The sequence below is a fragment of the Artibeus jamaicensis genome, unplaced genomic scaffold (assembly GCF_021234435.1).
Source record: "Artibeus jamaicensis isolate MK-2021 breed Jamaican fruit bat unplaced genomic scaffold, CSHL_Jam_final contig_525, whole genome shotgun sequence".
Lineage (NCBI taxonomy): Eukaryota > Metazoa > Chordata > Mammalia > Chiroptera > Phyllostomidae > Artibeus > Artibeus jamaicensis.
Genome location: NW_026521874.1, coordinates 6,009,587 through 6,031,683, shown reverse-complemented (window position 1 = coordinate 6,031,683; position 22,097 = coordinate 6,009,587). Strand labels below are relative to the sequence as shown.

General features: G+C 59.2%; 1 protein-coding gene across 1 annotated transcript in view; it reads right to left on the bottom strand.

Annotated features, from left to right (window-relative positions):
- Positions 1-1,156: 1,156 nt before the first annotated feature.
- Positions 1,157-22,097, bottom strand: part of DTX1 (deltex E3 ubiquitin ligase 1) — a 32,081-nt gene continuing 11,140 nt past the window's right edge. Inside the window, exons 2-9 of the mRNA XM_053669902.1 lie at positions 16,838-17,516; positions 4,856-4,917; positions 4,315-4,476; positions 4,000-4,061; positions 3,487-3,645; positions 3,233-3,394; positions 3,047-3,136; positions 1,157-2,411 (exon numbers count right to left, since the gene is read on the bottom strand). Coding sequence (XP_053525877.1) covers positions 2,187-2,411; positions 3,047-3,136; positions 3,233-3,394; positions 3,487-3,645; positions 4,000-4,061; positions 4,315-4,476; positions 4,856-4,917; positions 16,838-17,516 — 1,601 coding nt within the window. The 3' untranslated portion in view covers positions 1,157-2,186. The remainder of the gene's footprint in view (positions 2,412-3,046; positions 3,137-3,232; positions 3,395-3,486; positions 3,646-3,999; positions 4,062-4,314; positions 4,477-4,855; positions 4,918-16,837; positions 17,517-22,097) is intronic.

Genomic DNA, 22,097 nt, shown 5'->3' with positions numbered 1-22,097 from the left:
TCCATGTCTGCCAATTGCTGTAACCTCATGAATCCTCCTGAACCCTACCCTTGGCTGATGGTCCTAACCACAGGCTTCTAGAATCAGGTGCCCTCAGGGAGACTAGGCTGGGAGACCCTGGGCCAAGCTCCTTTCCCCTCTTTGAGCCTCAGTTTATCCTGCCTTAGATGTGTGGTTTCTCAAATTTGGTTTCATAGAGCTAGCTCAGGAGCCATGGAGGAGTTTCACACACTGGCCCAGAGATCCCCCCAACCCTGCCACCCTGGGGTGTCTGTTAGACACGCAGACCCCTGGGCTCCACCCAGATCCACTGCATCAGAATCTGAAGGCGTGTCAGGAGGAGGAGTCAGGATTTTTAATAAGCTGCTCAGGTGAAGTGGATGAACATCAGATTTGAGGATCACAGGGCTGGGTGATTATACATATTAGGGTTTTGGGGAAAGAGTTTGAGAACGAACCACAGAGGATAGGATGGTTAGAAACACGCAACGGTCAGAACTGGAAAGGGCTCCAGAAACTCGTTTTTTTCCCCCCGGTCTTGTGTGACTATAGGGTGGGACAGAAACTGAACCTACCTGGCTGGGGAGAAGTTGGACCAGGATGCAGCGCTATCCCACGGGTGGCCAGTAGGGGTCGCTTGGAGCCGCAGCATCCACAACAGCCATCTGGGCATTCTGGGATGTTGCAAGCGCTGACCAGAGCTTGTTGCAGGTCCTGGTCTCCGTCTCTCCCTAGACAGAACCCGGCCCTCCTCCCCAAGGGCAGAGGCTGGGGCTCTGAGGTCCCAAGGAGCCGATCATGGTGTCTCTCAGATTTTTCCCGTATCTTTCCAGAGGCCCTCAGCTCCCAGCCGGAGCTCCTCATTCCTAGCAATTTTACCTGGCAGCACTGTGTGCATTGCCGGGTGCCTGTGCCCGAGAACAGAACTTGAATCTCTGCTTGCTTAGGTACGAGGAATGGGAGGGTCTGCCTCTGCCGCCATCACACCCCCTGCTGCGGGACAAGAGAATTATGGGGACCCCACACTGCCAGCTGCCCAAGGCTGGAAGAGGCCATGGTCCTGGCGTCGTTTGCTGCAAGCTGCTTTATGGGGTGAACCAAAGGTCCCCAAGAACAGAGCCACCCCCCATCCTTGGCAGGAATAGACAGGGCGAGGAGGAGAAAGACCGTTTATTTCTCCACCCACAGTGGGACTGGTAGGTTTTCAAAAGAGCAATCACTGGCATCCCTTTAAATCTTGGCTGACTTCCACCGAGGCAGCCAATCAACAGAGGCGGAGCTGGTGAGTTGCCTGGGCAACAGGCCCCTGGTTGGCCAACACCATCAGCCACCCCGCTGCCCACTTCCAAGTAAGGGAAATGGACTCTTTGCTCTCCAGTCTGCTTTTCAGACCTGCTGGCCTAAGCCAGGCCTCCTCTTCTCTCTCCTGAAGCCAGAAACTCCAGCCTTTGGATCTTGACATTGGGAACGATGTGATGGAGAGGATGGGGCGGGGTGGCAGAGAGAACAGTGCCTTTATGTGGGACAGACAGTAAGGCCTGGGAATGGGAGGTGGGGAGGAGGAGGACGTCAGGGTCCCAGGAGGGTGAGGAGACAAAGTAAGATACCTCTAGTACCGCCTCTCTGGCCTGTCCCTTTGCAAAACTTCAAAAATCTGGGGGGCAGAGATGGATGACAGAGATGGGGGTCAGCGGAGCTTCCCAAGCACCCCTTTTTCTCCTTGGAGCCAAAGCAGGCCCCTAAGTGCTTGATCCAAATCCTCCTGCTGGCAGACAAGCCTGTGCAGATGTGATAGAGACACAGGGGAGCCACGTGGGGTGTCACAGGGGTCTTCTGTCACAGGGGTCCCCCCCAGATTGGGGGGAAGTCGAGGCACGTGGGTGTGCGTGCATGTGTTCAACGGGACACGTGTGTTGTATGGGGGGGTGGGGGCTCTGTCTTTTTGGTAGGGAGGTCGCTGTGGTTTCTGGTACTCTCTTTGCGACCCTCTCAGGGTCGGAGCTGGCTGGCCTGCCGTCTTCCCACCATTCTCAAGGGCCACCAGCCAAATCTCTGGAATGCTTCTGGCTTCTTCTGCAGACTCCTCCCTGGTCCTGACCCTGGGCCACCAGGGGGACACACCTGGCGGAGGGAGGCCTGTGCCAGACAAGGGGCAAAGCAGGAGGGAAGGTGGGCAGCCTGGGGCCTCAGGCCTTGGCCGTGGCCTCGGACACACCCTGGGCTGTGAGCTCGGCCAGCACGTTGTCCAGGTAGCTCGCATCCGGGTAGCCGTGGCCCGTGAGGTTGGACCCAAACTCGGTCTTGTGGTGGATCTCGTTCCACACCACGGTGTCCGACTCGCCGGTGGTGTTGGACGTGCCGATGGTGAAGATGAGCCTCCGTTCCCAGGCGGTGATGAGCAGTTTCAACACCTGGAGGGCGGGGTGGTGGGGCGGGGTCACGGCCTAGCCTCCCCTCCCCTCCCGGCCACACTGCAGCTCTCTTAGGACCTCCGGAGTCTAGCTGGGTGCCACGTGGCTGCCCAGCTTGGCCTCTGCCTTCCCTGACTCTCCCAGCAGAAAGCTCTCCCCGGTTTATGGGCCTGTTTCTTCTGGGGCTAAGGAAGGGCCTCAAAATGATGGCCTCCGTGTGTTCGGTCTGGACATCACACTGTATTAAATACCCGTTTTGTGACTTCACCGGCAATATTTAAAAACCTGGAGATGTCACTTGAAAATCAGAATTTCTGGCTTCTCTCAAAGAGCAAAAAGTAAAAGCGGACAAAATCTATAGTGTGGTAGTGAAGAGCCTGGGATGCCTGGGTTCAAATCCAGGCTCCATCACTGGCTAGCTGTGTGACTTGGGCAGGGGCTCTGCTTCTTTATCTGTAAAATCCAGTCAAGGCCAAGGCCGAGGCCTCAGCAGTGCCCGGCAGGGCTGGACGCGTGCTAGGTGGCTGTGTGGTCCCTGCTGGTGTGGGAAACGATGTGAGAGCAAAGACGGGATGATGAGCATCACGGGCCGGGCTGCCTGTGGCCGGGGCCCTGGCCCCCAGCCCTGCACCCACCTTCCGGCCCTTCTCATTGTTGGGCAGGTAGCAGTGGCGCGGGAAGCCTCTCGCGGTGAACTTCTTGCCGGGGTTGGGGTGCTCGGGGCCCTGCGGGAGGAGAAGCAGGGGCTTGAACCACAGACAGGTATTGGGGGCCTTTGAAAGGGTCAAAGGGGTTGGGGTCAGGGTCCGAGGGGGGCTCACCTGGATGCCCGTGGGGATGTCGTAGACGATGCGGATGGTCTGGGTGTCAGCGAAGCCGGGCAGCGAGTGAGGGATGAGGTGGAACTCCATCTTCCCGGGCGGCTGGGTGCCCGTCTTCTCCCCATAGATGGCCTTGCAGGTGGGGCACTGCAGGCTGCCATCCTGGGGCAGGGGGGCTGGAGATGAGGTCCCGGGGGTCCCGGGCCCTCTGGGCTCCCTTGCCTGTTCCCCGCCCACTGTCCCCACCGGCTCACCTTGTTGCCATTGGAGTACATGGCCACGAGGCACAGGAGGTGGTACATGTGGCCGCAGCGGCCCAGGCGGCCCACGAGCTCGGGCCGCACGCCCTTGTGCCGAAGCACGCCCTCGTAGCCGGAGGCCGTGACCAGCCGCTCCATGCAGATGGTGCAGTCCTGCGGGGAGGGCACCCGTTTGTCACAGGAAGAGGACACCCCTGTATATCAAATTCAGATCTGTGGTGCCCTCACACCTCCCTGCCCCGAGGGATGAAAGGGCAGACTAGCAAAAGCAAAACTTTAAAAAAGTATATGAGTGAAAATCAGAGACAAGAACTGCTGATCACCAAAGGACCGATACTTGTGATTCTATGAAACTTCGGCATTTCTGTTTATGAAAAGACTTTGTAAAGGAAGCGGAAAGGCAGACCCACAAACTGGGAGAAGGGACTGGGACACTCAGAACCCCGAGGACGTCCTCCTGGGGGCGGGGAGAGAGGGCCCTCCGCCCAGCTCCCCCAGGAGACTCACCTCATCGGGCGGGTTCTTCACCTTCTGCATGTACCTCCGCACCACATCCTCAGGGTTCTTACCTGCAAGGACGCAAGGGACTGGGCTTCAGGGTTCCCTGAGGCCTTGGCTCGGGCGGAGTCGGGGTTAGAGAGGTGGGCTTGGTAGGGGTTAGATGTTGGTGGCAGAAGGGGTCGGGGAGAGGGGAGTTGAGGTCAGGAGATGGAGGAGAAGTCCTACTCCCACCAGCAAACTGGAGCTGAGGGGTCAGAGGAGTTGTGGTCATAGGTTAGCAGGGTTAAGTTCAGGGGTCAGGGTAGGGAGCGGAGGGCGTACTCTTCTTGAGGTGCTTCTTCTTGGTCTTGCGGCACACCCCAGGCACGCCGGGCACGGGCTTGACGTCGCTCTTGCTCACTGGCGGTGGGTGCAGGATCGGCTTGGGGGCCCTTGTCAGGCACACGGGCAGCCCGGCGGCGCACAGCAGGATCCCGGTCATCCCTGGGGGCGTGCCCTGGGCAGTCAGGGGCGGAGAGCCCTCCATGCCCCGCCCACCCAGCAGTCCCACCCTCCCATCATTGGGTGTACGTTTGGAGCCTCTCCCTCAGACTCCGCCCACCTGCCTAGGGATCGTGGGGTCCTGAGCTGGACGAGTTGGGTGGGCCCTGGGCCATACTCCCGGGCCTCACCCCAGGTTAAAGCCAAGTGGAATGAAGACCTTTTGCGGGCTCAGCCCACCCTGTCCCATGGCCCAGGGCGTGAGGGCGTTTCTTCTGGGCCCCTCCCACCAGCTCGTTAAGGGGTGGAGTCAAGGGGCCGACAGGTGAAGCTGCCTCCTCCTGGGCCCCACCCTCCTTTGGAATCCTGGGCTGGACCTCACCTGCCAGGGCCGGGTGGACTGGACCGGTACCATTCAAGTTCTTCACTGGAAGCGCGGGGACCCTGAGGGGAGACGTGGAAGAGGCTGCAGCTGGATTCCAGCCCCCACATCAGAGCATCAAGGGACCCTGGCTTACCTTCTGGCTCTGGCCCCTGGGCCTAGTCTGACCCCTCTGTGCCTGTCCCAGACATCTAGAGTGAGCCCCAGGGAACTCGATGCCGACTCTGACATCCTCCCGTGATAAGGCAGGGTGTCCCCAGGACCCAACCGGGGTTATAATGGCATGAGCCCCTAGACTTGGTACTGACTTCCCCCCATTCCACAGCTGGCCTTCCCCCTAATGAGAGCGCTCGGTTCCAGAGGCTCCCTTTCCCTGGCCGCTGGGCCTGAAACCCAGCTATTGGCAAGCTGGTCATCCGGCCTCTCAGAGTCAGAGGTCTGGGAAAGAAGGGTCCGGGACTCAGGAAGTGGGGGAACACCTCCAAGTCCCCCTCCTGGGAAATTCACAATCCGCATAAGCATATGAAAGTCCTGGCTCAGGACGCATGGTTGGCGATGGTAAACCCAGGTTCTCCAAAGACACTTGACGACGAACATTTTGTTTTCACCTCTGCAGTGCCTACTGATGTCAGTTCCCGAGACTAAGGCGTCATCCTCCCTTCAAATGAAGGGACCCTGGGAAACTGTGGTCTGCGTCTCCTCTTCGCCCTCCCTCTAGAGCTCTGACTTCTGGAAACTGCCAGAGCTGCTTTCCTCTCTCGGCTCAAGCACAGACCCTCTGGGGGACACCCAGCACAGCAACCCCCTTCTCATAAGCCCATTTCTTCTGTAAAGTGGGACAAGGTGGCACCTTCTGTTGGCTGCGAAGAGCCGATGAAACTCTACACAGATCAAGGGCCAAGCACCATTCCCAGGACCAAATAAAGGCTCTAATAGCATCAATCATTACTGTCACCGTCATCACTGGCCCTATGTCATCCTGGGGGGCGGGTAGTTTCGCTTCCCTGCACCTCAGCCCACTACACCGTGGTGTGACTTCTGCTCATCACCGTCAGTGATGAGCTGGGGCAAGTCACTCAACCTCTGTGACTCTCAGTTTCCTTCTCTGTAAAACGGGGACAACAGCACCTCGCCCATGAGGCCGTTGCAGTGGCTGCATGAGAGAGCCTGCGGGAACCCTCACACCACCGTGCTCAGCTGTTGGTGGGCATGGTCCCGGGACGGACAAGTCTTGATAAAGAGCTGGATTCTGAAAGCCGGAGGCAGCCTGAGGGGCCTAGGGGCTGGGCCAGGATGGGGTGCAGGAAGGGATGGGGCAGTGACGGCTGGGGGAGAAGCTGCCACAGCCCCCTTAGCCTGCCTGCTAAGGACTGAGCCCGGTCAATGCTGCCTCGTCAGTCGCTGTTGGCACCGGAGTGCTGGCTTCAGGCAGACAGGACACTTGGCAGGCTTGAGTGCAGCTGCGGCGGGTCCAGAAACACACACACACAATCCCTTGGGGAACGTGTGCTGTATGTATACACACACACGCCTGCACAGATATACACACATATGTGGAGAACACTGCACAAAATGGGCATCCCCCTGGGAACATGCCTCCCATGTGTACACACACAGGCACACAAAAACACACTGCACGGAGACCCATTCCCACATACAAATACAGACACACATATACTTGGGGAGTATGCCACGCACCTCTGCACACACACACACACACCAGGGAATACATAACGGGCAAGCGTGTGTGCAAAAATACACATGAAAAACATTAGGAAACACACCCTGTGATTCAGACACACACACACACTTCTGCATGAGGAACCCCACACAAACACATACATGTACACCCCAGGGAGCACACCGCACACCAGAGTGACCACACATGTGCACACACTGCGAGGACACTCGGCCAGCCAGGGACGCCGGATCGTGCAGAGCCGCACACCTCGGCCAGGGCCGCCTCCCAAACACACATCGCTGTGGAAGAACAGATGGCAAACTCGGGGCAATGCACCCTGGTCCTCGTGAGTGCCCTGCACTACGCAGCCTGCAAGGGGACCCTGCCATCTGCACATGGGGACTTGGGCAGGCGCACTGTGACCCACGGTCCCCCATCATGACACACAGATGTTCAGCCGGGAGGCCCACACCTCACACAGAATCACACACATGGTAAGACGCACACACGCACTGCACACAGGCTTCATCAGGGTCGGCCAGACCCCTCTGAGGGCCGTGTCCGGAGCACGTGTCCGGGTATCTAAACACTTTGGTGACCTGGCATCACAGAGCACAGGTCCTGAGGGAGGTGCAGTGGGAGGGCCGGCATCATGGGGCCCAGGGCCTGGTCAGTTGAGGTGTGTGTGGGTGGGAATGTGCTGTGCCTCAGTTTCCCCATCTGTAATGAGGATAGAGTCTTGTGAGGGGTCAGTGAGTTGAAGCATCTAAAGCACAGTTTGGTGCAGAGGTGAGAGTCTTAATGTCCTTCCCGCAGCCCGCTGGAACCCAAGAGTCTTCCCAGGGTCTGTTATAATCCTCCAGGACCTTCCTGGGGGTATCACCACCCTATTCTATGTCTCCCCATAATGTTATAGGAAAGCAGAGAGGCATGGACCTCGAGCTTATCCTCTTCCCTTGCCTGTCCTTCCAAATGCTTCTATTGGAGACATCCTGGCAACATATCCAGGTCTCCCCACCCTCCTCCTTCCCTTCTGTCTCATGAAAAAACAGCCCTCCTTCTCTCCAGGGCTCTCTATAAAATGGGTGGAAAGAGAACTATTCAGCATATGTAATCCCATGTCTTGTTGCTGCCTGTGGCAGACATCGCTAGTTGATCGCAGCACACTCTCAAGCTGAGCAGAATCTTCAGCACAGTGCTTCAGGCAGCCTCTACCAATAAGTGAGAGTGCTGCCCCAGATCTATAGAATGCCCAAAGTCTGGTCCAGTTCATGCCCATGGTCTTGCTGAACCTTTGGTCTGGGAGTTAGGCAGCACAGTGGGGAGGGGAAGCCCAAAGGGGAAGGCTTTAGGTCTCAGGTGCCCTACAATTTCTGGCGCTGCTTAAGAACCAGAGCCCTGGGTTACAAAAGGCAGTCTTGCTCCTGGGAAGAGGGCGGGGAGCAGGGTGTGACCGTGGGGCTGCTTTTTATTTACCTCAGTGAGCTGGGGGACAGTCCCGGGTGGCCCCCAGCCCCTCTCAATCTGCAGGCCCCCTGCGAGAACCCGGGGTAGCAGTGTTCCCACGACGCCTGAGCGTGGGAGCCACCTGGGCCCCCTTTTGATGTGGGGTGTGCTGCCTCCTCGAGGCAGTGAGAACATCCTCCTGCCCTGGACAAGAGAATGCGGCCCGCAGGTCTCCCGGAAGTGGGGGGGCTGGCCCTCTCTCTCTCTGCTGCACCCTTTTGGGGCCCAGCCTGGCGAGGGGTCACAAAGAGTCCTTCAAGCGCCTTTGAAATATGCTCTGACAGAAGCCCCGCCCGGCCACCCCAGGGCAGAGATGGGCCCCGCTGCCAAGCTGGTCTTCCTGCTGCCTCTCTCACCCCAACCTGATCCTGTTTGCCCTCTGCCCCCATCCCCTGTGGCTCTTGCCTTGCCCAGAGTAAATCCAACCCCCTCACCCTACATAATACAGCCAGTACCTACCTGCCCATGGACCTCTATTTCCCCCATGCTCACCCCTCATCTCCCACCCCAGCTTCCTCAGTCTCCCTGCTGCCCTTCAAACATGACAGGCACATGCCCACCCCAGGGCCTTTGCACTTGCTGAAATCTCTCCCAGGGCGCTCTTCCCCAGGTATTCTCCTGTCTTGCTCCCTCACTTAATACAGGTTTCTGCTCCAATGTCTTCTGATCAGAGACCTTCCTACCACTTCACTCTAGAGATGCCTGCCTTTGCCCTTAACTTTTTTACTTTGTCACAGCATTAAGTAATCATGACTGCACATCATGAAGTCTTTGGCATGGCCAGGCGCTCCCTACCTCTGTGACCTCAACTCTAGCCCGCTCCACCAGGTTACTCCAGACACGCCTGCCACTGCTGCAACGTGCTGGGCACAGTTGCCTTTCAAGGCCTTTGCACTTGCTGTGACTTCTGTCCAAAAGGCTTCCCCCAGCCCCAGAGGCTCAGTCAAGCCTCCGCCACCCTGTCTCATCTCCTCCTGGTCACCCGGCATCGATGCTGGCATCTAGCACACAGAAGAGGTCAGTAAACACTTGTTTTGTGAAGAATGCAGGAACCCAGGTTTTGTGGGGAGGGGCCCCGTGGAGGGCCCACGTGCATGGCTCGGGCTCACCGTCCCCACGCGTCCCTTGCACACATCTGCAGTGAACCTCGAGGAGTCCCAGGGGGCTCCCTGGGGGGGGGCTCCCTGGGGGCTCTCTGCCAACATTCATTCTCAGTGAGGATGCTTGCTACTCAGCATCCTGTGGGAGCAGCCGGGGCAAACTTCTCTAAGAAATTCCCAGAAACGCTCTCCATCCGGTTGGAGACAGGAGTTCCATGATTTTGGGGGAGCCAGACATTTCGAAGCTGCCCTCTGATGAGAGGTTCAAGGTCACTGTCCCCAGGAGGCCTTTTCCCATCTACCTCAAGCACATTCATATCCACTCCTCCTTTTAATTCCCAAGGGACTGTGTTTATCGTGTTTTGAGGACCCAGACATTTTCGGTCTTGCTTTCTCATTGCTTGGTTCCACTCCTGTCTCTTTCCCCAAATTCTGAGCTTCTGGAAACATCTCCGACCCAGCCCTGGGACCCTCAGGTTGAGGGGGAAACTCAGCACACATGGCTTCTAGTAAGTGCCGAATGGCGGAGGAGAGGCAAATAAGAAAGTGGTGCCCTGTGGTCTCTTGGAGGGGGTCTGATATATTTCGAAGCAGTGGCTCTAATGCCAAATGCTCCCCTAGACGCAAGACTTGAGTGGGGACAGCAAATATGTGATGGGCGTAGTACTACAGCCTACGCAGCACCCATGGCAGGCATCACCAATCAATCCCCGCACTCCTTTCCACTAAGCCAGAAGACAACTTCAGAATCCTGCTCAGCACTGTGCTCCAGGAGGTCACCCCCACTTAAGCAGAGATGGCACATGAGATGAAATCTACTTCTTGTTTATTTTGCAAACGATGGGACTGAGGCCCAGAGAGGGAAAGCGACTTCACTAAGTTGCCCAGCTGGCTCTGGGTCTTGGAGTTTTTGAGTCAGTGGCCAGAATGACCCCACCAGGCTGATCTGTGGGGACATCTGGAAAAGAGCCAGCCCTCTGAGACCCCTGCGCCCGACAGGTGGACTGAAGCCCCTGACCTGGACCCTGGTGCTGGCTCAGCCCTGAGCAGGCTGCACAGAGGTTCCATCTGTCCGCTTTGGCCACCCCGCTCTGCCCCAGGCATCGAGGTGGCTCGGGGCCCCAGGAGAGCAGGAAGCCACACTGACACTCCCTTTAGGGCAGCTGAGTTTCCACCCTCCACCTACAGCTGGCCACCCGTCCCCACTGCCCCGCAGGCCCCAGGCGTGCCCCGTCTCCGATGGTGGTTTCCAGGTCACCTGATTGGCTTCAGGAGTCCTCCGAACACCTGGCACTTACCCAGGGGCCCCTTGGGAGGCCCAGGGGAGCTCAGGGCTCAGTCATTTGGGTCCAAGTTGGTGAGGAGGGGGCAGAAGTGAGAGTGCCATGTCGTGGGGAGGAGGAAGCTCAGCGAGGGGTTCCCGAGCTCCGAGGGCCTGTTCCTGGCACCTGTACCCTTTCCGTGCCCACCCTACCTGCACCCGAACCCCTGCCCTCCACAGTTCTGGGGCCAACCAGGTCCCTACCCCTACACCCTCTGCAGAACCCAGGAGCCTAAGGACAACACAGCCAGCTCAGGGAAGACCGGGTGCCCCGTGGGCCCAGCAAACACACAAGCCATCAACGGCTGCTGTCTGCAGGCCTCGCCCACTCCCCTTGTGCTCGCTCCAGCACCCTGTCTGCCTGGACGAGCTGCGGAGCTTCTATGGGCTTCCATTTTCCCTGTCAAGTAGGACCTCTCGCCCTTGTCCTCCCCCCAAGTCCACTGGTAGGGATGAAAGGGTACAAACAGTTCCCTAAGGAGACATTTTGAGGGGTGGTTTGCCACTTGGGGTCAGATTTATCCAGAGGCCTAGTGGCTCGGAGTCACTCTCCCCCACCCTCTTGGTCTCCGTGTGCTCACAGTGTAGCACTCTGGGGTGGCGGGGGGGGGGGGGAGGCCAGCAGGGCTGGGGAGGGGAGGGGCAGGGAGGCCTGGGCTGGCAGGTTCCCACGGCCTGGGGCAGCGTGTGCAGACAGGGCTGTGTGGTTTGGCCTCCCAGGGAGTGGGGCAGGAAGTGCTTCAGGTCTGCGGTGTGGGGTGGGGATGTTTGGTTTGACCTTGTGATGAGGTGGTGGGGAAACAGCAGCGAGGCAGAGTCCCAGCCTCTGCACCACCGTGAGGCCAGGAAAAGGGGGAGGGCGGGCAGGCCAGGGGCCAGGTGGGGACACGGAGAGGGTGGGACTTTTCATGTGGCGCTTTTCAGGACATTTTTTAAAAAGCATTTAGATGTAATAGCTATTAAAGAACTGCAGAAACGGAATGTGGACTCTTTTAAGTAAAAGCGTAAAATCAGTGTTAGAAATAAAAAAAAAAAAGGAAGGAAAACACTCAAGCACACCTACCACATCAAAGCCCACCTCCCCACCGGGCTCCTGTCGCCTTCATCAGCCCCACCCGCAGGCTATTCTCAACATCCAGGGTGACCCTGTCACAACAAAGACACGCCAGTCTCTCTCCAGCTCACAACTCTGCTGGCTGCCATCTCACGCACAAGTAAAAGCCCAAGTCCTCAACACGGCCCTCCGGGCCCCAGAGGACTGGCCCCACTTCATCTCTGACCTCCTCTCCCACTGCTCACCCCCTGTGGCCTCTCCAGCCACACAGGCCTCCTCAGACGCACCAGCTGCGCTTCTGCCTCAGGGCCTTTGCACGGGCTGTTCCCTCTGTCTGGAACTTGCACCCCAGTTCTAGGAGTGGACTGCTTCTAAACCTCCTTCAACCTTTGCTCAAATGTTACCTTCTCAGCACAGCCTTTTCTGATCTCTTTATTTAAAATTGCATCCCTTCTTTCTTACCCTGTAGCAGTTACTACTCTCTCCCATATTCTAGAATTTATTTTGTCTATTGTTTGTCTCTCAGGAGAATGTGATCTCCAGGGTGGGGCGGGCATGGTCTGTTTTGTTCAATGTTCTACCTCCAGGGCCCCAAGGAGCACCTGGTACACAGTAGTTGCTCAGTATATATAGATTAATTAATTAAGAAACTGATGAACATAGGGTAGAAAGAAGGCAACAAGAACTAGCACACTGGGGAAAAGACCACACAGAAAGGGTCCACACTTTTCATGCAGAAGGAGCATTTGCAGACCAGCGAGGGAGCCAGGAACAACCCAGGAGAAGGGCAAGCAAAAGAAATAAACACGTCATGGACAAAAGAAGGGACCCCTGGTGCCCAGGAAACAGGAATTGGTTGTCAGGCTCACTGGGAACCAGAGCTATAAAAACTCAAACCGGCAACCAAGTCCATGGCGCGGACGAGGTTGGCGGCATTGCGCATGTCCGCTCGGGTGGGAGAGGGAAGGGCCCTTCTCCCACTGCCGTGGGTCGGAGGTGAAGGGCGCAGACTTGAAAATGCAGCCACGTTGGTGTCTGGCCTCAAGCTGAACAATGGCCTGCGTTGCCAGCCCCACTTCAAAGGTGCAAAAGCTGAGGACCAGAGAGGGTGTTGCGCTCAGCTGGGGTCACACAGGAAGAGGAGAGGCTGAAGCAGGGCCCAAGTTCAGCCTCTGCAGGCCTACCCTCTCCTCCAGCGTCCCTGAAACCTGTGGAATCGGGGCTTGGGGGGGTATCTGTGGGACTACGGCTTGAAACTTGAGTGGGCGGGCAGGGGGCGGAGCAGCCCAATACCCTGGCTGATGGGGGTTTTGAATCGGAGTGACCTTGAGCGAGCACCGGACTTTGGGAGCCTCGGTTTCCTCACATGAGAAATGGGGACGGTAGGATCTGCGCCCTTGGGTTTCTGTGGGAATTAAGAGTGGTGATGTAGGTCGAAGTCTGGAAATGGAGCATGGGACGTCCAGGGACACAGGCCGGAGCCTGCCCCTCCCACCCCCCCGCCACGTGGTATGGAAAGTCTGAGTCTGCCCCGCAGCTGTGTTCCACAGTGCTGGCCGCTGCCCTCTCAGAGACAGGGCGGACCTTCCCCACTCCTGCCTGTCCCCCAGGCCCGGGCTGCCAGCTGGCTCCCCGCCCCGTCCCAGGGGCCAGTGGAAAAAACCCCAGCTGTGAAGACACGCCGCCCCCACTGGTTGGGTGGCCTCCCCGCTGCTGCCCACCCAGGGCGGACGCAAGGATGGGACGTGGGGACCCCGGAGCCCTCCCATGCTGACCAGGTGCAGCAAGTTAAAATGCACGTGGGAGTGGTGGTGGTTTTCCATTTGGCAGATGGGGAAACTGAGGCTAGGGAGGGAAAGCTGCTGGGGGGGATGTCACCAGGCTGGGAAAGATCGAAGCAGGACTGGACTCTGGGTCTGTGTGAGTCCCGCGTGGGAGAGAGGGAGAGTGGAGAGCAGGGAGCAGGGGAAGGGAGAGAGAGCTGAGAAGGAAAAGGTGGGAGAGGAGAAGCCCCAGATGGACAGACAGACAGACACGGGCTGGAAGAGGCCAAGAGTCAGCCATGAAAGGCGCCGCAGGGCCTCTGTTCCCGGGTGAGTCATCTTGTTGCATTCCTGACGCCCAGTCCCTGGACCCTTCGGAGACGGGGTCTTTGCGCAGTATGATGGTGAGGTCACTGGGGCGGGGCCTAACCCACAGGACTGGTGTCCTTACAAAGAAAATCTGGACACCATACCCACAGAGGTGGAGACTGTGGGAGGGGCTGTGAGGGCTGCGGCCAGTGATGTTAGGGACCAGCCTGGCTGCCCCTCCTCAGAGACCCCAGCCCAAGCCCCTGCACCTGGGCAACAGGAAGCTTCAGCTGGAAGGAACCAGGGTCTGCCAGCCCCATCCGCCCTCCTCCCATTCCCCTCACTCAGCAGCAGGCTTTGCAGGTCCTGCGCCCACCCTCCACTCTGAGCCAGGGGGTATTTTTAGCTGGTGTTCCTTGGACATGAGGGTTGGGGGACCTCAAGCCAGGCTTGCCTGGCTGGGGAGGGCAGGTCAGAGGGGCAGAGGTGACACGGGGTTGGGGCTGCACGGCTCAGGGAAGATGAGGGCGCCCTTGTCCGGCCCTACTGCCGGTTTCCAGGACAAAGTCTGGTCTCCGAGAGGGTCAGAAACAGCGCCGGGAGGGAGGAAGAGCAGAAGGACATAGACGGGGCGGGGTGGGGGGGATGTCACACGGGGGGGTTGAGCGGAGTTCTGGCGTGTCAGAGGGGACGTGTTTAACAACCAGCACCCCCAGGGAACCATCTTTCTCCTCCCCACAGCCCTCTGGAGCTCAAGCGTACTCTACGGCAGCACCGAGCTCCCCCGACACCCCCCACACTCCAGCTCTGCAGGTGCATTTGGGAAGAACCCCAGCCCCTGCGGTCCCGGCAGGCAGGGGGCTCCACCCCCATGCGGTGTCCAGAGCCTGCCAGGGTCATTCCCGCTGCCGCCCTTTGCTCGTACAGCGCCCCTGCCTGGGGTGCCCTTCCCTTGTCACATGCCAGCCCTCCTCACCCCCCGGGCCTTTCCCTGAACGTGCCAGGTCCTGCGAGCCCCGCTGAGGTTGTGCACACTGTCCCCTCGGCCTGGAGCAGCCTTTCTCCAGACCCAGCGCCCTCCTCACGGGGTCTGCCCTGGACTTCCGGCTCCCTCCCGGCCACACGGCCCTGTCCTACCACCCCCTGGCACCTGCCCCTCTCTCCAGGGACTATGTTAATTTACTCGCTCACTTGCTCTGTGTGTCTGTCTCCCCACTGGTTTGGACCCCGTTCTTCCTGTTTGCCCTGCGGACTTGCACCCACGATGCCTATTTGGGGGGTTAACGTTGACAAATAAAGCTGAGCGGCTTTCAGAAATTTCATCTGTGACTAGAAAGTTCGTTTCACACGGCAATCCCCTGAACGAGTAGAAATGATACACAGGGTTCACGGAAGGAGCATCGCTGTTACTGTGAGTGACACGGACCTGTATTTTCTACTCCACACTAGTCCGCCCCGTTCCGAGAAACGTCCTGCCTTCATCACCCACGGCACGTTACCGCAATGCAGCCCCAAAGAGAAGCTGTCGCAATTCTGGCCGAGGAGGTCCCTGAAACTTCCCCGGCTCTGCCCCTCCCACACCCATCCAGTCAGCTGTCCCGGGCTTCCCGTCATTCTGGGGCCCTGCATCCCCCCTCTTTGCTGCAGGGCCGAAGCCAGGTTGCTGCCAACCAGGCCCATATGGACCCCCAGGCCCTCCCTGGCCCCCTGAGGTCTCCTCTCTGTTGACACCAGGCCTGTCTGAGAAGAGCGACCTGGAGGGGAAGGGAGGGGTGGGGCCGGCAGGTGGCAGCTGCTGTCTTCCCGTGGAAAGTTACAGCACCCCTGCCCTGTACCAGCCTTCCTCCCGGACAACAAAAACAGTCCTAACCGTCACTGCTGCACTGTCGTGATGCACGGACTGCTGTGTTCAGGTACAGGGCGTAGCCGCAGGACGTGGACTTCTGCTCCCACTGGACAGATGATGAGACTGAGGCTCGGTGAAGGGGAGGGGCTGGCCGCTCATGGCTCTGAAGTGGCCGAGAGGGGATCTGAGCCTAAGTGGACTCTCCAAGGGGGAGAAAGCACCCTATTTGGGGGGGGGTCCCTGCCCTTCCCAAGGCCTCAGTTTCCCTTGGTGAAAGGGGCAGCCTACATGAGGTGACCTCAGAGAATTGTCCGAGGTCATCAGGATCAGTCCCCTGGGCCATGACATAGCCTTACAAGCAGACCTGTCGTTTGGTACCTGCTGCTCCTCCTGGGCATCGTGATCTACATACGCCACCTGGTCTTTTCCCTTCTGGGCTGTCCCAAGATCAAGGTCTTTGCTTCTCCCTCCCATCCCCACTCCCTCAAGGCCTGGTCCTTCGCTGACACTGACTGAGCCCAGGTAAGCAGCTGATAGACGCATGGGGTCCCTATTCTGGGGCTTAGACGCCTTAACCCAGGGATTTCCAATCTTGGCAGGACCCGGGTTCCCTTCCTCATTGAAATCCCACTGGGAAATCCTGCCAATTTATAGAAGAGTTTCTGAAAAAAGGCCACTCTGGTTAAAACAAGAGCAAAGGGGCCAACCTCTCCTCATCCACCAGCATCTCCTGCCTTTATCTCAGGTCACCCCAGGGGTCCGTGGAGCCCCATTTGAAATCCGCAGAATTAGCCCAAAGCAGTGATGATAACTGAGGTTCGGGGTATAGGGGAAATTTGGGGGCAGGAGCCCAGTGCTTGCTGGCGCCGCCGAGTGAAATGGGCATGCCCTGGGGCGGGGCCGGAAACCCTCCAAAAATTGGAAGACAACACAGTGCAGACTCTGGAGCCCTGCGCTCCCATCCCTGCTTTCCGCCTGGTGACTCAGATGGTACCCCCTCTCCCGGCCTCAGCCTCCCCAGCTGTAACCTGGGCATGATAGAATTCTTTGGAGTAACCAACACGATAATTCAGATAAAGTCAGCAAATAAACGTGGACTCACACCCTTATTGCTGTTGCTACGGCCCCACCACTTACGAACGGTATGGCCTCGGGAAGTTCCCAACTGTCCCCCAGGGGTGTCCTCACTGTAAATTGGGGAGGATGGGGGCACCTACCATACAGGCTCGTCCCTGCATGGAGATAAATGAGTGGGAACACATCAAGGTGCTTAGTTAACGCTTGAGACAAAGTGCATGCTTAACAGATGCCAGATACTGCTTATGATGACTGTTATGATCTGGACGCTTTGCCCCCAGCCCTGTTGGGCAGCCACCCCGCGCCAGGGGCTCGCCCCTCTTACCCAGGCGGGATGGAGGCACGTGCGCTCACGCTGGTGGCACGCTGGGGTCCCGGCCGGTTGAGGTTGTTCTGACCCGGGGTGGGCGCTCCACTGAGGGCGCTCGGGCTCCGCGGGGGTGCCCCGGGGGGCTGCGCTGGTTCGGTGGGGCAGGTGGTGGGCGCGGCCCAGAGCGCAGCGCCAGCGAAGGTGGCGCTGGGGCGCACGGCAAGCGCTCCGGGTGGCCCTCCAGGGGGCGGCAGGGGCGGCGGGGCGGCTGGGGGCGCCTTGCGGCGCTGCGAGGCCAGGATGGCGTTGGAGGCGGCGCGCGTGCTGTTGACCAGCAGGCACTGCTGGCAGGAGCAGGGCTGGCCGGAGTTCGCGCCCACGGGCCACGACTGCGACTTCGGGATGGAGCCCACAGTGAGCGGGTAGGCGAGGTCCAGGCGGCGGCGCAGGCGGCGGCGCCGGCGCGTCTGGCGGTTCATCTGCGACATGCTGTTGAAGTAGATGAGGTAGCAGAAGCCCAGCGAGGAGAGGTCGAGCCACGGGTGCTGCTTCTCGTAGGCGTTCTGGATGGTGATGCAGATGTCCATGTCGTAGGCCGTCCAGGCGCCGCCGTCGTTCTCCCACTCCCACACGATGCCCTTGCCTGGCGCCGACGACGGGTCGTAGAAGTTGCGCCGCACGGGTCGCATGGTACCTGCGCTCACAAGGGGAAGGAGTCAGAACCGAGGGAGAGGGGACGCGGGGAGGGGGCAGGAGGGTCAGCACAGAGGGGCTGGGGTGAGAGCAGTGCAGGGGCGAGGTCGGAGGGTTAACAAAGTCGGTGTCAAGGCAACGAGGCATGGCAGGGGGAGGGGCAGCAGGACCCGCCAGCTCGCCCACCCCTTAGGGTCAAGACAGGCTGTGAACTAGGTAGGGGTCATCACGGAACCCAGGGCAGGAGGGTGGAGGGAGTGTGGGGGCTGTTCAGGCAAGGTGGGCAAGCAGAGTCAGCGCCCGGGGGGTGGGGACAGAGATCCACGTGGGTGCAGGCAGGCACACCTTCATTAGTTCACTCATTCATTCCACAGTTCTTTCCTCAGCTCTTGCACTGATTCACGCCCAACGTCACACATTCCCGTACTCCTTGGTGGCGCTTCCGGTGACTCTCTCGCTACTGCGGTCCCCCATGCCCAGTCGGCCCCTCGGGTCCCACCCACATCTGCACTCATTCCTGCTCCTTCTCGGCCCTGCACCCACGCCCGCGGCCATTCCTTCAGTCCCGACCGCCCTGTTTTGAAGTGTGCACTCTGTCCACGTTTTCCTTCCCCTCTCTCTGGCGTACTTTCTATTTTACCTGTTCATCTTGTCTTCTGTCTCCTCTCACTAGAATGTCACCACCACGAAGCAGGGACTTTGCTTTATTCACTGCTGTGTCCCCGGCACCCACACACACGGTCGGCACCCACACACGGTCGGCGCCCCACAGGTATTTGTTGAACGCGTGGCTGAATTTGTCAGTTCAGACACTGATTCGTTTGGGACTCAATTATCCTTTTTCCCCCCTCATGCCTTTTGGTTGTCCCTGCACTGGTCCAGTCCTTTGTCCACTTATTTGCTTTGTCATCCACCCGTGTATTCATTGCTCCTTCCTTGGACAAACATTTGCTCACTGTCTGCTCTTTGGAAGACTCCATGCTGAGGGCTCATTCAAAAAGAACGTGATAAACACACAATAACCCAGCCAGGTGGGTATTCAGGCCCCCATTTAAAAACGAGGGTGCTGAGGCGTTGCTGCCCATCACCACTCCGGGACTCCTCCAAAGCTCTAGGTGCCCCCTCGAGAGCCGGGTTTAGCAGAGATAACCCAGCATCCAGGCTGCTGAGCTTCTGGGAGCCTTTGGCCCGCTCTGTGCCCGGGGCCAACTCGGAAAGGTTCTTTGGCTGGGATCATCTGGCACAACTGCAGCAAAGCCACACACTCGGCCGCTCTTCAGCGGCGGGCAAGTCCCGCAGACCCCCCTGGGTCGCACTGACCCCATCTCGAAAATGAAGGTGATGCTCATTTTCGATTCGCCCTGCGGGGAGGATCGAGGGAGGGAAGGGCCACCGAGCACAGGGCTGGGAGGCAGACAGGCCTCAGTTCCAGTCCTGATCGCCTGACCCTCCAGCTCTGTGGCTATAAGCAGATGCCTCAGCGCCTCTGAACCTCACCGTTCTCATCTCTAATGTGGGCACGAGTGGACCTTCCTGGCGGGGCGGGTAAAAGGGCCAATCCAGACAGATACTATCTCGTCTCTGGCGATTCCAATGTTCGTGGTCTCCAGCCCACCCACCTCGCTGAGGGCCAGGCTGCTGTGCTCGGTCCCCTCCTCTGCACCTTCCCATGGAGGCTAGACAGGCACCTGGAACGCAGCCTTGCCCAGATGCGGCTCCGATCTCTCCCACCCACACCTGCCTGGCCTGGAGTCTTCGCTAATTGCTGTCCTTCCAGCGGCTTGGAACCCTGCCCACCCCAAATTTGGACTTCACTTTTTCCCTCACACCCCATGTCCAGTCTATTGGTAACTCCAGTCACCTCTACCTTCAAATACACCCCCCATCTGACCGCTTCCTCTGCACCCGAGTTCACCGGGTCCAAGCCACTGTATGTCCCCTGCCTGGACTATGGTGGCAGACTCAGCTGGTCTCCGCTCTGTCCTTGCCCTCTGTAGTCTAGTCCCCACACGGCAGCCTGAGGGACCCTGTCCAGCAAGTCAGATCACATCCTTCTTCCGCCCCAAATGCGCCCACGGTTCCCACCCATTGGTGGGAAAGCCAAAGTGCAGCTGCGACCTACCAAGGCCCACGGTGCCTAGACCGTCCCCTCTCACTCACTGTGCTCCGGCCTCCCCCACCTCCTCACTGTTTCTCAAGCACCCCCAGCGAGGTCCGGCCTCAGGGCCTTTGCATTTGCTGTCCCCTCGCCTGGCATAGGAGCTGGCCACACCTAGATGGTCTCACAGTCTCCTCCCTCCTTTCTTTCGGGTCTCTGTTCAAATGTCACCTCTTCAGAAAAGCCCTCCCAGACCATGGGAACGGCTGCCTTCCCCTTCCCGTCCCCCGGTCCTGCTTTGATTTTCCTCTGGGCTCTCGGCACTGCCTGACCCGATGCATTAACCTGCACATTTTCTTCTCTCCCTGTCGCCTCCCCGTAGGCTGTCAGCCCGCTAGGCGGGCATCTTGACCACTTTGCTCACGGCTGCGTCCCCAGCGCCTAGCTTGGTGCCCGGCACACGGCAGGCCCTCACCACCAAGCTTCCTTTGTTCATCGGCACCCCCCGGGGTGCCTGGCCCAGGAATCTGCAGCCAGACGGGTGGGGACCCACCATGGCCCCCCACCCCCACCTCGCCTTGCCCAGGGTTCTTCCTCCTGAGCACACGCTCTGACCGTCCTTACTTGAATCCCCACCTAGGGCTGAAGCAGCGTGTCCCCTTTCTCTCTGTTAGCGCCTAGAATCCAAAGGGCTAGGGGCTTCCTCTGCCCTGCGCCAACTGCCCAGACCTGGAGGGTGGGGAAGTCGAGGCACAGAGCTGTGGCTGTGCACAGGAGAGAAGCAGGGAGGGGGTGGGCCCCTGGGCCCCTGTAATCTCCCAGCTGATCATTTGAAAAGTTCCCCAGGGCCTGGGGCAGCCTCACTCCGCTGTCTGATGTATCATTTTACTTGAGTGTGTGCGTATTGATTCCCGCCCACCACAACAGTGTTCTCCTGGGGCAGGCCCGAGAGGGGATGAGTTAGAGGGAAGACCCCCAGGCCCTGCTCCTGCCTCAGCTCCCGAGTGCTGGTGTGCTCCCGCCAGGGCCTCAGTTTCCCCATCTGCAGCACGAGGACTGGTGATAGATGGTCTTTAGGTCTGATGTGCCTGAAATACCTCCGTGAACCCCCTGCTGAGGGTTAGGGTGCTGTGTTACCTGGAAGGTGTGACCCCTGGGTGGGAAGGGAAGGGAGGGAACTCGACTCATTGAACCGCCTCTGTGTGGCCGGCCCATCTTGAACTGAGCAGAGCAGGGTCGGGGTGGGAGGTGCGGAGTGAAGTAAGCCGCCGAAGAGCTCAGAAGTCCCACAGGCCATGTGCAAATTCTGCCTCCGTGTATGGCCTCAGGGTTCGCATCTGTAGAATGGGGACAGTGCCACCACTGTGGGACAAAGTGAGACGAGGCAGGTTGTAGGTGCTCAGCAGAGCGCCCGGCTACAGTAAGTGTTTGGCGAAGGTCAGCTAAGACGGCTGTTGTCATTACACGCGTCACCCTCTGTCCTCCCCGTTCACTCCGCGAACTCCTATTCATCTGACACAGCCCTCCACATGCTCACCTCCTCCAGGAAGCACTTTCCTGCACCGCTGCTGTGGTTGACACACACACACAGCTTTTTGTGGGATGTCTATCCTCGTACATCGGTCAATATTCACTTTTGCGTTTACCCTTCCTGCCTGGTGGATGGCTTTCAGGAGGACGAGGACCAGATCAGGGCTACCAGCTCCAGGCACGAGGCCTGGCACCAAGGGGACATCTGCAACTGAACCAGGCAGGCAGCCTACTTGGCACGGCTCAGGGCTCAGATGGAGTGGGGAAGAGCGGGAGCCGGTCTTGATGGAGAGGGAGTGGAGGCTGGAGCAGGGGCCCCAGGTGTGGGGGTGGGGTGCGGTCCAAGGGCAGCGCCGGCCACTCTGTGAGCCAGGTTAGGGCCGGCCAGCCCAGCCAGCCCTCTCTCCGGGGCCCTATTTACCAGGGATCGATTTCCCTGCCTGTTTACTGGTACTTATTAAAGGCTGCGTCCCTGGAGTCCTCTTCAGACGAGATCGGAACCTGGGGAGTCGGAGTAATTAGGGCAGCGGCTGTCCTCCCTGCTGGGCCCCGCACCCCGTCACGCCCGCCGCCGCTGCCCGTCAGCCTGCCGGTCTGCCTCTCCCACTCACGCTGGCCCCAGACCAGGCTGAGGGGGGCCAGCTGCTTCCCTGGTGACCTGCCTGGCTGCGATCTTGAGATTTCCAAGGGAGCAGAGGCGGAAATGTTCCTTCTCCTCCACAGTGGCCTTGGCCTAGATTTCCAGCCAGAACAATGGGTCTAAGATGGGGCTGGAGGTTCTTCAGCCTGGGAGACGGGAAGGGCCGCAGACTGGGGGCCTGGAGACGTGGTGGCCAGAGTCTCTCACCGCCCCAGGCTGCTGGGCATCTGGGAGCAGACTGCCTCCCATCCCCCGCCTCTGGGGCCTCCTGGGCCCCCGGGCTGCGTTGGCCACGCGGGCCTGCGTCCCTGCGG